The 13,596-nt window shown below is 36.5% G+C and overlaps 2 protein-coding genes across 2 annotated transcripts; one reads left to right on the top strand and one right to left on the bottom strand.

Moving 5' to 3' along the window:
* Positions 1-123: 123 nt before the first annotated feature.
* LOC128682599 (uncharacterized) lies at positions 124-5,161 on the bottom strand. Its single transcript, XM_053767412.2, has one exon. It carries the CDS (start codon positions 4,722-4,724, stop codon positions 3,645-3,647), a length of 1,080 nt encoding a protein of 359 aa, XP_053623387.1. The 5' UTR covers positions 4,725-5,161; the 3' UTR covers positions 124-3,644.
* Positions 5,162-7,676: 2,515 nt separating this feature from the next.
* On the top strand, positions 7,677-12,203 carry LOC128682573 (V-type proton ATPase subunit e 2-like). Its single transcript, XM_053767377.2, has 4 exons — positions 7,677-7,871; positions 7,954-8,001; positions 9,588-9,675; positions 12,015-12,203. Exons 1-4 carry the CDS (start codon positions 7,774-7,776, stop codon positions 12,033-12,035), a joined length of 255 nt encoding a protein of 84 aa, XP_053623352.1. The 5' UTR covers positions 7,677-7,773; the 3' UTR covers positions 12,036-12,203.
* Positions 12,204-13,596: the final 1,393 nt, after the last annotated feature.

Below are 13,596 nucleotides of genomic sequence, written 5' to 3'. Positions count from 1 at the left end.
TGAAAATCGAGAGTTTATCGCAAACAGACAGACGCGACATAGGACTTAGTTCATGTAAGGATAGATCACGCACTTAAAAATAGTTCCCAAGAGCAACTTGTAGACATATACTTGAAATGAAATGAAATGAAATATATTTATTTCCAAAACGGAGATCAAAATCCTTATGCTACAATACATATACCCTTAATAAGTAATGTTAATTAACCTTATAAAAATAAATAGCATTTTGGTTTACTATTGGCCCCACACTAGGCAAGAATGCCTGTCCTGTGGCAGCCGTTATTGTTTAACAAACATTGAGAAATAAATCAGACTACCGGCAATAAAAATTTAAATTAATAATAAAAAGAGGAAACATAAAAACTTATAAATTAGTATAAGACGAAATACAAAAGTGCTTTTCAATCTATAAACGTTTTGCTAATATAGAACAGAATAATAATAATAATCTGGCATAGCAAGTAAATATTAATAACAACAAGATCACTAATCGTACCTGTAAAAGTGCATTAGATTCATTAAACTCATTTTAAAATGCGCAGGAATTCTTCTGTGTAATCATAATTCCATGGAAGTATTAGTGAAAAAATAAGGGATTTGGCTTTAGCAACAGAATTCTCTTTTATGTTACATATTTTGCAGATTTTATTATAAATAAAAGGGGATGCAAACTGAGTGAAACGGCGAGCAAAAGTCGTGTTGACTAGGGGAGCATGTATTTTGAAGACTCGTTTTTTTAGTAGTTGTGGATAGTCAGGTGCCTGTATAACATGCCGATGAGTATCTAAAGCAATTTTTAGAATATATAGCTTACGCACACTTAAAACATTTGCATCGTTATACAGGGACACTGTGGGATAGAGGGTAGGTTTACGAAACAAAGTTTTGAGTATGGCTCTCTGTATTCTCTCGATATTTATCATGTAACAAGAAGAAGCACCACCCCAAATGGAGATACAATATGTAAGAATCGATTCGCATAACGCAAGATACACGGTGGTTAACAAACGTCTATTAGCGGATTCTCTAAGGAGTTTCATGATGTGAATGATTTTTCGCAATCTCTTACATGTGATGTCGATATGAGAAGCGAATGATAATTTTTCGTCGAGAATAACTCCCAAATATCGCACAGAACATGATCTTTCAATTGACCCACAGGCACAATTAAGATTGCCACTTCCTGGTAAACTGTTGCAACTATGAATTGTCACTTCTGGAATGTCGACAGGAGCTGAAGCGGCTGTTTTGTGAAAGCAAAGAAGCTTCGACTTTTGGGCATTTAAAGTTAGAACGTTGTTTTTTAGCCAGTTTGAAATGGTAGCCAAGCCATTGCTTACATTTTCAAAGCAATCCTTCCAATTCGAGCCTGTAAAAAGGATTGCGGTATCATCTGCATAACATATAATTGAGGCTTGTGGAAGATCAAGTGATGCTAAACTATTTATGTAAACCAAAAATAGGGTGGGTCCCAGAATACTGCCCTGTGGCACTCCGAATGAAACAGATTGTATGCCACTAACGTTCGAATCAACTTTTACACACTGTCGTCTTCCATTTAAATAACTAAAAAACCATCTAAGTGCTGTACCTCTGACCCCCATTTGCTCTAACCTTCGCACCAGTATAGAGATGGAGACGGTGTCAAAGGCTCTTGAAAAATCAAGAAAAACTCCAGTACAGGGCCGACCAGAGTCCAAATGAGATACGATAGTGTCTGTGAGAAGGGACACTGCCTTTTCAGTAGATCTATTTTTTCTAAAACCAAATTGTTGATTCGATAGCAACTCATGACTCTCCAAAAAGTTCATCAACCGATCATTAACCAATCCTTCTAGCAATTTTGAGAATATAACTAATAGAGAGATTGGTCGGTAGTTTTTAGGATCATTCTTTGGGCCGCTCTTGTGTATCGGAATAACTATGGCTGTTTTCCAAATTTCTGGAAATTCACCTGTTTGAAAGCTTAGGTTAAATATATGCGCAAGTGGCACAGAAATGAACTTTCCTATTATTTTCAAAATCCGATCTGTGATGCCATCTATACCCGGCGCGCTGTCATTTTTTAGATTGTTAATGCGTGACTCGACTTCACAGGGATCGGTTGGTGTTAAAAAGAAAGAATTGGTAGGTCCATTATCTACGTTAATTTTAGCTGCTAGAGATTCTTCTGTTGAATTTATGTCATTAAGTATTTTGGTAGCCAAGGATTTGCCGACCGAAGAGAAGTATTCATTACAGTAGTCGAGAGAGGCAGAAGATGAGTCCTTAATTCGGGTAAGTTCAAGTGATGCGGTCTTTGAACGCTGAGTATGAGTTACTTTTCGTATACATTCCCATAACTTTTTAGGGTTACTTTTATTATCCTGGAGAAGTTTGGAATCATGTTGACGTTTCAATTTTCTGATTAGATTGTTATAAAAATTGTGATATCTAGTATATATTTGCTTTTTTAGAAGATTATCAGGGTATTTACGTACTTCAGCATGTAGCCTGTCTTTGTGTTTCGCACATCTTAACAAACCGGGGGTCATCCAAGGTTGGATGGTAAATTGTGAATGACTTAGTTTTACGATTTGAGAATTATCTTTGATAGCTGCTCCTATTTTTGACTCTAGGGACTCTGCTGCTTTTGAGGGACAAAGAGATTGAAGAGTATCTGACCAGTCAATTTGACTTATATCAGATAACAAGCCATCGAAATTTATTTTGGTACGATAGCGACTTTGATGGTTTGATTTTTCGGAATAATCGAATGAAAGTCCTACCATAGTGGGACGATGATCAGTCAGTGCTGTATGACAAACGATGGAGGTTGCTGTGGTTTTGTTCGGTATAAATATGTGATCCAGGCATGCATTGTCTCGTGTAGGTTTGGTGATAGCCGGGATGTAACCAAGCCGAGACATGAGGCACATGTAGTTATGGTTTGCATCTTCGGAAATAATTTCAATATTTATATCACCAGCAATGAGAAGACGATTGTTATGAGCTAATTTTGAAATTTCTGTCTCAAGCGATATCAAATAAGGTGTTTTATCGAGAAAGGAGGGGGATCTGTAGACACCCAGAATTGAGAAGACGCCAGGAATCTCGGCCAGCACACAGTTAGCATCAACAAGAGGTGGTTCTGAAAAATTAGGTGACCAATTACTTTTTATGTATATAACAACTCCTCCTGCCTTATTAATAAACTTATTTGAATTTGATGAAATATAACCAGGTATATGTGGAATCACAGAGGCATTAGAAATCCAACACTCAGTCAAGACTATAGCATCAAATTGTATATCGAGTCTTGCTAGAAAGATCATAAACGCGTTAAAATTGTGATTGACACTTCTTATATTCATATTTAAGACTTTCAGAGTACGGTTACCGATCAGTTTATTACAATTCTCAACTTTATCTACAGCATGGCATGATATATTAAATGAGTTATCAATATTATGTAATAGATCTAAGGAGGCCAGTACTTTATACATAACATATATTTTGTTCGCTGAAAAATCAAAGTTGCCATGCTGTATAATGGATTTACTATATAATTTTGTATTTTTAAGTATTCAAGAACATCAGAGGGAATAACATTGATCAAACAAGCTACTATTAGTAAAAACCGTATGTGGAAAAGATAAATCTCAAGAAGTGGACTCAGTCTGTCCAGCCAATCCGAGTAAATCGTTCTGCGACTGAATGCGCACAGCTGGGCTGCCTTCCTTCTTACGTATATAGATGGATCCGTTTTTGACCCAGCAAAACTTGAAGTCACAGGCATTTGCCCTTTCTCTGGCTGCGCGAAATAAATGTCGGTTTTCAGTAGTAAGCCTTTCATTGACGTACACTCTCTGCTCGGGACAACCTTCGACAATATCATTGCTTTTCAGGTTACGTCTTGCTCTTGCTTCCTTCAGGAAGCTATCTCGAACAGATGTCTTCGCAAACCTCACCACAAGTGGACGTGAGATATATTTATCCTTAAGGTCAGCAGTACTCCGGCGCGGCCCGGCCCTGGAGGCCTCTTCGATATCACTGGGGTCAAGAGTCACACCTATTTTAGCGGCAATGACAAAGCCTAAATGTGCTGGTTGTTCAGTTGTGTTCTCTTGGATTCCCATAATTTCCACCTCCTTCCTAAGACCTTTCTGCATCAAGGAAGACATTTGAACCTCCAACGTCTTCACCGTCATTTCCAGTTCCTGATTGCGTTGTTCTAGTATTTGCTGTTTGACATCTAGATCTGTTTGTCTGCGCTCCAGAGTGTCCTGCTTGCTTTCGATTACTTCCAATCTTTTCGCATTCTCTAGAAGAGCCAAGTTGATCGCGTCCAACCGAGAATAAACTTCAGGCTTAAATTCTTCAAAGCACTCCCGCAAAGCCTTGAATTCTTTATACAGAGCTTGGTAAATACCCCCAGGAACAGATGTAGTTTCAGTTGGTTCTGGAGTTTCTAGTCTTGTGGTAGTTTTCTTTCGATGTGTGACACTATCTGAATCCTCGTATGTTACAGCCCGTACAGGCGTTGAAGAATCCCCAGTCTTCCTCCTAGAGGCCCGACACTCAGGGCAGATCCACGCATCTAGTTCAGCTCGGGTGATTTTGTCAGCCTTTGCGCAAGTAACGTCATATATTTTTCTGCAAACCTCTGAAGAGCAGGTAATATGACGGCCGATTATTTTTTGCCGACATCCAGCACATAGGCTACTTGAAGTAGGAGCCATATTGTATATTGAAAATAGATCTTTTACCTTAGCTCAGAGTAGACAGGGTATTCAAACGGCGAAAGTGTCGAGGTACATAGATATCGAAGTACAGGGGCGCAGAACACGTTTCACTATAAGTATCGCTATTCTGTCGCTAGTCACGGAGTACGCGGGCGATCGGGCGCTATCGCGGATTGAACGAGAGGGCGATGAGTCATTCGCTGCCACAGGTGCCACGCACTTCGCTGTCGTAGCGAGTAAAAAATAAAATGTTCAACAATTATTTAGGTTATTAATACAATGATCACTGCACTTTTTGTGGTATTAATAAGCACGTTTCTTTTGTCCCTTTATAAGTTTTCAATTTGTGATAAAATTTAACCGTTTGAGAGAACTTAGCACGTCTGTTCAAAATTTTAACTGAGAGCAATACAAATACGTGACCGTACCAAGTGCCGGTGAGGCGCACCACATACCACTTACATAATATAATATATTAAGCTATACATAAAACTGGCGTTGGAGCCTTACACTCCCAATAACTTTTTGCAGCAATCCCTTTCATGTCCATGTACGACCTCTCTTTCTTATTTCTAATCTGGGCGTTTTCCTTATTTCTTCCGCAGCCATTGAGCGTCGGTAGAATGAGAAAAAAATACCAATTAAAGTTCTAATATAAATTTAATAACCGAACTCATTAATCATATTCCATATCTGAATAACCACTAGAGCATGATGTGGAGCCGTATTCCGTAGTAATGGAAGAATGCGAAACGGTTGAAGCCTTGTATCTGAAATTGAAGATACATGTCAAAACGTTAATCGTCCCATCCGGACTCATCTATCCACCAATATTATTAGACGAACGTTTTTGAACCCTCTGGTACGAGTATGTTACTTCTTCCCGCGCAGACGACTAGGCAATTTTTATGAAATTTGGTAAGAGGTAGCTAATACCCGATAATAACCTGATGTTGTATCCCGATTTTGGCAAAAAGTCGGACTCAATTACGCTTTATAAAGTAGATGGCGCTACTGTGCATGCAAAAACATTAGTATTTAGTAGTAGTTTTATTAGTAACTAGTATTTGCCCGCGGATCCGCCTGCGTTAATTTCCCACAAGAGAAGGTGCTGGCTTGGCGGACGACAGTCCGCCAGGGTCTGTGATGGCAATGTCAACAAGGGATGCCGACGACCGTGCGCAGATATGACGAAAATGTTGGAAAGTTGATCCTGGGTTCCGATGCTTTTTATGAGAACGTTTAGATGAGAGAGTGAGAGAGCGAGAGATGAGGCACTTTTTTATCCATTCCATGGTATTATAGAGTCTACACAAATCGATCCTACCGCTTGGAATTTACATAATGTCCTGACAAAATCTTACCTTCTTCGGGTGTAACTTTTCGTCCTTTTCGCTTTTTTTCCACATCTTCTAACAGAGTAATGCCGCCGTCTCTTTATATGTTCCTTTTCATCCGAAGTTTCGTCACTTGTGTGTGTATCCAGACCATTTTCTTCGGTATATTCATCACTTGTGCGATCAGACTGATGCGATTTTTCATTTTTTTCCTGTTTCTTTTTGTAAATTTCACGCGAATCCTTTGGTATCAGTTTCCAACTAGTCTTTCCTTCAGTCCTGTGTGATTTCTAATAAAAGAACTGAATGAGAATGAGATTTGTTATTATTTTATTAGCTTTTGGGGACGCCATGCCAATGCCAATTTCCTCAGAAATCACACGGTCTATTAAATACATTAATACAAAACCCGCATCAAAATCCGTTGCGTAGTTTCAAAGATCTAAGCATACATATGGACAGACGACGGCGGGAAGCGCCTTTGTTTTATACTATGTAGTGATGTAGACGACATACAATTTTATACTATGCAAACACAGTGTTCAAAAGTCGTTAAGTACGTTCGTCCGAAAACGACCTTGGTATGAACATACAGTAGATCAACAACGAAACTTTTACGCAAATAAAAGATATGACATCTTTTGATTATGTTAACGTATGTAGGTAAAACGTTTTTAGTGCTTTGTGATTCAATAAAGCAAATAGAAAAATGTATACTTAGGGGACACTTCCCGTTAATCTAAGACAGAAACCGTAGGAATTTAGTATAACATGACCAAACATACATGAGTACGAAGAATTTCATTTATGTTCTCCAAATTGAGTATTGATTTACTTATCGTATCCATCGAATTGGACATAATAATGGAGTTTGAATGAAATTTCCTTCGTCGCTTCGTTTTATGGGCTATATGTAAACACGAAGTCATTTTATTTTGTTTCTTTTGATTTCTTGAAGTTCTCATTTTAAATAAGTTTATATTCAAATAAGTTTATAATTTACACATAAGTTAATTTTAAATTTAATTTTTAATGAACCGTGTTCATAAGTGAATAAACTATAATATGAAATTCCAAATAGAAAATCAGACCAAAATAGTGACATTTGTCAAATTTCACAATAGAGGTCGGTAAATACCAATGAAATAAAAACTATTAATTTTTATTGGTCGTATGGTTGTGTGTGAAATTAAGTAGTAGGTATTATCCGTATAGTACCTACTTACTGCTAGACTTATATTCTGGGTATTATTTTTGTGGTTGATCTATGTTGAAATCTGACTCGTGCTTGTTTTTCCGTACCTTTTAGTTGATCTAAATATTTTTCCCGGCAGTAGTGCCTCGATGTATTCAATGCTGCCAGCGTCCTAGATACGTTTTCTACTGATTTTTATTTACAGATTTACATTTATTTATTGTTGTAGTTTAATAATAACTTTAATTAGAGTAAGGATTACTCTGTAATAATTAGTTTTATTTGATTCGTATTTAACACTTGACAAAAATATATTATTACAAAAAATTAAATGAAGAACTGGCGTGCCGTGAATGGACTACTTTATGTACAACAAAACGCAATTTTGTCATATGACTTCTGTGAAGTTAGCGCTACCAACATATCAATATTGTCCACCCACCATTGCGTTCAGCTGATGTTTATTTGATAATTTATTATTTCTCTCACGAAATATTCCCTATAATATATCAAAATGGGTGCATCATTTGTTCCGATTACCGTATTTACAGTTCTCTGGGGCGTAGTTGGAATTGTGTGCCCCTTCTTCGCTCCTAAAGGTCCGAATAGGGGGTAAGTTATTACCATTAAAAAGGTTTCCTGGTACTTTTATTCTCATCCAGTCTTTAAAATGAATATTACCTCTAATTTTCAGGATCATCCAAGTGGTGTTGATGTTGACTGCAGCTACGTGTTGGCTGTTGTAAGTATTTGAAACCTTTTTTTATTTAGTTCTCAATTAGAAATTACGCTCTAAATTTTAGCTTCTCTTCACTCATAGTCGTATTATGGCTGAGTTCATTACGTGCAATGAAACACTCATGACTGTGGTCTGCCTTCTCCATTTCAACAAGTTAATTATCAACCAGTGTGCAGGTTTCCTCACGATCTTTTCCTTCACCGGAAAAGCAAGAGGCGGTCTATAAAATCTACTATACATCATTCAGATTGATATACAAATGCATAAGGTACAAGTAGGGTCGAACCTGGGACCTTTCGATCCACAGTTGGGCATCTTAACCATTACACCACCACTGCTTCATTATATTTGTATAAAATAACAATACAAGATCAACATCAATCTATGGTATTAAATATACCTATTTTGATTTTACATCATCCTATAAAATGTTTTCTTCACTCCAACTAGCTACTTGTCCTTAGCATTCTTTTTCTTCTCTCTGAATTTACAAGAGAGCAAGAAAACTAGACAAATGGAAAAAGGATGAGCAGTGGCGGATTTACCAGTAGCCTGAGTAAGCTGAAAGGCGGCTATTGTGTTAATCCGTCACTACAATTAGTGTAACCAAATAAAATAGAAGATTTCCATACAACTTCTTGGCCCAATCGGCTCCCTAATCTTTATTACTAATCTCATACAAATTATCAAATTAGGTCAGGTATGTGATGAGGGACAGTGAGGTATGTGATGAGGGATAAAATATTTTCTTTTATAACACACTGGCTGCTAATTAAGCTGAAGCATGATTTTTTCCATGTTTTAAATACATTACTTACATTTTGTTTTGAGGATAACACTGTCCACACACTCTCTTAAGGGTAGCATAAAAATGAGCTTGCAATTGAAGATTTGGTTGTGGTGGCTATAGCTATCTATTTCAGTCACTAGTCTCCAAAGCAATCTGAACTAAACACTAAACACCAAACACACCATTGACCATAATATTTGGCGTTGCAATGGCAAAAAATGTAGTTCATTAAAAATCCGTTTTCTTCACTTTCCTGACAGGCCTATTTTATAAAACAAAAAAAAACTTGTAAAGAGATAAAGATAGGTTTTTATTATTTACTAGCTGCGCCCCGGGACTACGCTCCCGTGGGAATTTCGAGACAAAAAATTGCCTGTGTGTTAACCAGGTTATTTTCTACCCGTGTACTAAATTTCATAACAATTGGTTCAGTAGATAGTGCATAAATAGGTAACAAACAAACTTACTTTCGCATTTATAATATTAGGATTTTACAACCAGTGTCCTGCCTTATTGCTTTAGTATATATCTCATGATCGCCTCTTACACCAGTGTAATAACTGGCAAGTTTATTTGTTAAACAAATTAAAAATCCCCCGACTTCCAATATTCATTTAGCTACAACTTTTGAACGGCTGAACCGATTTTCATGAAAATGGCTAAGAACACTCAGGATAAAATTATCTACGATACACTTAAAAAATTAACGAAAATCGGATCATCCGTTTGGGAGCTACGATGCCACAGACAGCTACACAGACAGACATGTTAAACTTAAAAAATACAATAATGTTTTCAGCTGGCTGTGCTGCTACATGGCGCAGATGAACCCACTCATTGGACCCAAACTGGACACGGAGACCCTCATCTGGATGTCACGTACTTGGGTATGTAATAAATAAATAAACAAGTTTTTTTTTTAATTCCATTTTTGCCACAAGCTTTTATTGTCGTCAGAGAGATCTTGTGGCATTTAACGGCTGACGAGAAACCTATGCCCAAGCTGTAAACTGTTAAGGAATTCCCATGTTGGAAGCCAATCCTGGGTGCACCATCAGATCATGCTGATACATGGAGATGATTTATTTTTTCATGTGTTGAAAGCAACAATATTCTTCTGACGAAGATAAAGGTTCGCGCGTATTAAAATTCGTGTTAGTCTTTACTAACACGAATTATAGTGTATATGTAAAGTGTTTAATTTGCATACACGGTTGTATTCTGCACAGGAATTAGGTGTGCACAGACCTTAAACAACTTGTGTCAATTATGACATTTATGTTAAAATATAAACATGTTATAGTTTTGACCATTCACAAAATAAATATTTCTGAACAAACGCGAATCCTACTTATATTATAAATGCGATAGTTTTTATGTATGTATGTTACTCTTACATGCAAAATCTTCTGGACTGATTGTTATGAAAATTGGTACATGGCGTAGAATATGACCTGGAATACGAACTGGGTACTTTTAATTTGGAAATCCCACGGGAGCGAAGCCCCGTGGCGCAGCTAGTCTGTCAATGCGTTCCTGACACCAAACCTTGCTCTGTGATATGGACTATGAACGTGAACAGATGTTTCGCCGCAGACATTTTAGCCGCGCTCTAGAAGCGAGGCGCGTTATATTTAGACCGTCTAGGATCAAGGGCGCTGTACTGAGGAACCGTGTCACGGTAAACGAATAATACACGTTACAATTAAATCATCATAATATGATGATTTAATTGATAATTATTTAAACGTTGCAATTATTTAAAAAAAACTGACAGACATCAAAGTGATTTCATAAGGGTTCCTTTTTTTTCTTTTGAGATACGGAACTCTAAAAATACTTTTTAATTTTATGCACAATAGCGCCGTCTACTTTATGAATTTCAGACCAAATCATTTGGGAATCGCGTAATTTTGGCATAAAAAGTACCACTATATGTTAATCTAAGGTATAGTTTCCTCCATTTCAAATTTCATAAAAATTGGCCCAGCCACAACTTCGCCCGCTATCATACAAACTTTCGCATTTGTGATATCTGATATTAGAAAAAAAGTAGCTTATATATGAACTCGCATATTTAACCCTTGAATCGAAATCTATTCAGCGGTTTAACTATGAAAACGTGATACACAGAGAGAGACTATTACATTTATAATATTGGTAGTAAATAGTATGGATATAAAACTTGTGTTTTATTTCTTTCTTTCTTTATTAAGAATATGGCGCGATGACTTTTTTTTTAAAGATTGGCCTGATTTTGCCTTGGACCGAGATAGGTTGAAAAAGGGGGAGATCTTTGCCCAGCTGTGGGACAGGACATCTAAAGATTTAAGAGAAACCTGAAAATCTGGCTGAAAAAAAAAACAATTAGTAATTATTAATTGTTTTTACTCTGTGGTCGAATATTTAACCTTTTAAAGTATATTTTGTATGAAATGTAAGAGGCCAACATTATTTTGACATATATGTACTGTATTTAAAGGTCGTTCCGAAACGCCAGTAGTTTGTAGCTTGTGAGAAATAACTATAAATATAAAAATTGACGAGAAAAAAGTGCTTGTGAAGGTCTAATTTCCGAATAAATTATTTGAATTTTAAAGCAAAATAAAAGGTATTTGAAAGGTTAAAAAAAAGTGTGTACACAACAACTGTAAAGCTGGGTACGCTGCGACATGTTTTGGACAGAACATTAATGTTGTATGTTCAAAACATTTCAGGTCCGCTGCTACCTAGCAATATTCAGGAAACTAAAGTATATTTTGTTCACAAAATCAAATATTAAACGAACGATTCCCCGATGAGGGTTGTGGTGAAATGAAACACACACACGTGGAATGAAACACACACAACAACTTTCTTGGCATTATTAATGGAGTGCTTTGCCATTGCCTTCTCCATTTCACACACAAGTTAATAATAATCAACCAGTGTGCAGGTTTCCTCACGATGTTTTCCTTCACTGGAAGCAAGTGGTGGTCGATGAAAACTACTATATATGAGTCAGATTTGTATATAAACTCATGTGGCACGAGTAGGATTCAAACCTGGGACCTTTCGATCCACAGGCGGGCGTATGGTAAGACGCCCGCCTGTGGATCACCACCACTGCTTTTAAAAAAAGAGGCTTTGACGTGTACTAAATAACAAATACATATGATAGATTAGAGATACTATAGACAATAGATTCATATGATACTATAGACCTAAAAACTTGTTTTTGTTACAGGGAAACCCGGCTACCGCTTGAACCAGCTCTTACACTCCAATAATTTCTTAATTTTAAGTGTTACCAGTTCCAATAATATCTGGATATGTAAAAAAAAAACCGGCATTGAATCATGCAAAAACACAGTCGATTAAGGCATCTTTCAAACAACAATCATGCGTTTTGGAATTACAATGCCACAGACTTATATATACACAGACATGTCATACTTATAATTATAACACCCAGCTGTTTGTGTAGTGGGTTAATGCAATGGCTGTTATGTCATTTATTGCATTGTTCATTAAAATTAACGCATTAAAATAATTGATATTCAACATAAACTTGGAAACTTAATTAATATTCCTCCCTAATGATTTTGTAGCATGGTGTCTACTATTCGGTCACTTTCACATAATTTCAGGCAGCCGGTAGAACCGTGCCAGCTTTTTGAAAACTTCAAATTGTACCTATATATTGGGCTCACGGGGCTCTCTTATTAATAATTTAAGCTATTGTATGTTTTGTCTTGTTCTGTCAATGTCAAATATTGTAAAGTGTGGCAATGACAAAACATACTGTAGCTTTATGGTTTATAATAAGTAAGTCACATGGATTTTGTAAGTACCTCGTATAAGTACCTACTAATTCCATGGTAAGTCCTTAATAACATGATGTGTCTAGTATTTCTCTGTCATTCCACTCCGTGTATTTATATGTGGGGAAATGTTCGCAAATGAATCAGTTTTATTGTAGTCATTTTATTATATTATTTAAATAAATTTATGTGAGTTAAATAGAAATGTTTTCTTTTGCATTTCTGGGTTTTTCTCAGAGCGTTTCAACCGCTGCGGTCGCGCTGTCATTACAATTTTAAAAATTTTAAACTAAGACTGACTTTAAAATAGCATGATTGATTTTGGAAACGATTCCTTGCTCAATAAAATCGTAACAGGATCGTAATGACAGCGGTCGAAACGCTCTGCGAACTACCGGAATGCTTCGCTTTTTAAAAGCTTCGGAATCAATGTGATCGGCCACGTTGCGGCTGTACCATTATTGCTATGCTATTTATTTCTCAGATCACGAAAAAATATATTAGCAACATAGCGTTGCTAAAGAGGGTTAACTATAGTGAATACCTATGTAAAATCATAAAATAACCTAATCTACAAAAAATAAATATTAAAAAAATATTCTTTAATTTAAGTTCTAAGTATGGGGATGGGATACACCAAATTATTATTTTTTTTCTATTTTTATGTAAAATCTTAATGTTTCAACAGTATAATATATTCAACAGCTCTTATAGTTTCGGAAAAATGTGGCTGTGACATACGGACTGACAGACATGACGAATCTTTTGTTTTGTCGAAGTTTTTGCCATTTGGCTACGGAAGCCTAAAAACTGGGCCGATTTTGATGAAATATAAAATTTGGCACAAAGATAGACGAAACCTTCAGAAGTGACAGGCTACTTTTTATGGTTTTACCCGAGCGAAGCCGGGGCAGGCCGCAGGTTTATCTATAAACAATTTAAATATCCCAACTAATATTATAAATGCGAAAGTACCTAAGTTTGTTTGTTACCTCTTCACGCTTT

Source organism: Plodia interpunctella, chromosome 30 (genome assembly GCF_027563975.2).
Source record: "Plodia interpunctella isolate USDA-ARS_2022_Savannah chromosome 30, ilPloInte3.2, whole genome shotgun sequence".
Classification (NCBI taxonomy): domain Eukaryota; kingdom Metazoa; phylum Arthropoda; class Insecta; order Lepidoptera; family Pyralidae; genus Plodia; species Plodia interpunctella.
Note: the sequence above shows the minus strand (reverse complement) of the source record. Positions and strands in the feature narration are given on the sequence as shown.

What these genes read in the sequence shown, in the direction of transcription:
- LOC128682599 (XM_053767412.2), bottom strand. Translation starts at nt 4,724, where the DNA reads ATGGCTCCTACTTCAAGTAGCCTATGTGCTGGATGTCGGCAAAAAATA.
- LOC128682573 (XM_053767377.2), top strand. Translation starts at nt 7,774, where the DNA reads ATGGGTGCATCATTTGTTCCGATTACCGTATTTACAGTTCTCTGGGGC. An exon ending in CCTAAAGGTCCGAATAGGGG is followed by an intron (nt 7,872 to 7,953) that starts GTAAGTTATTAC and finishes TCTAATTTTCAG; the next exon opens with GATCATCCAAGTGGTGTTGA. An exon ending in TCTGGATGTCACGTACTTGG is followed by an intron (nt 9,676 to 12,014) that starts GTATGTAATAAA and finishes TTTTTGTTACAG; the next exon opens with GGAAACCCGGCTACCGCTTG.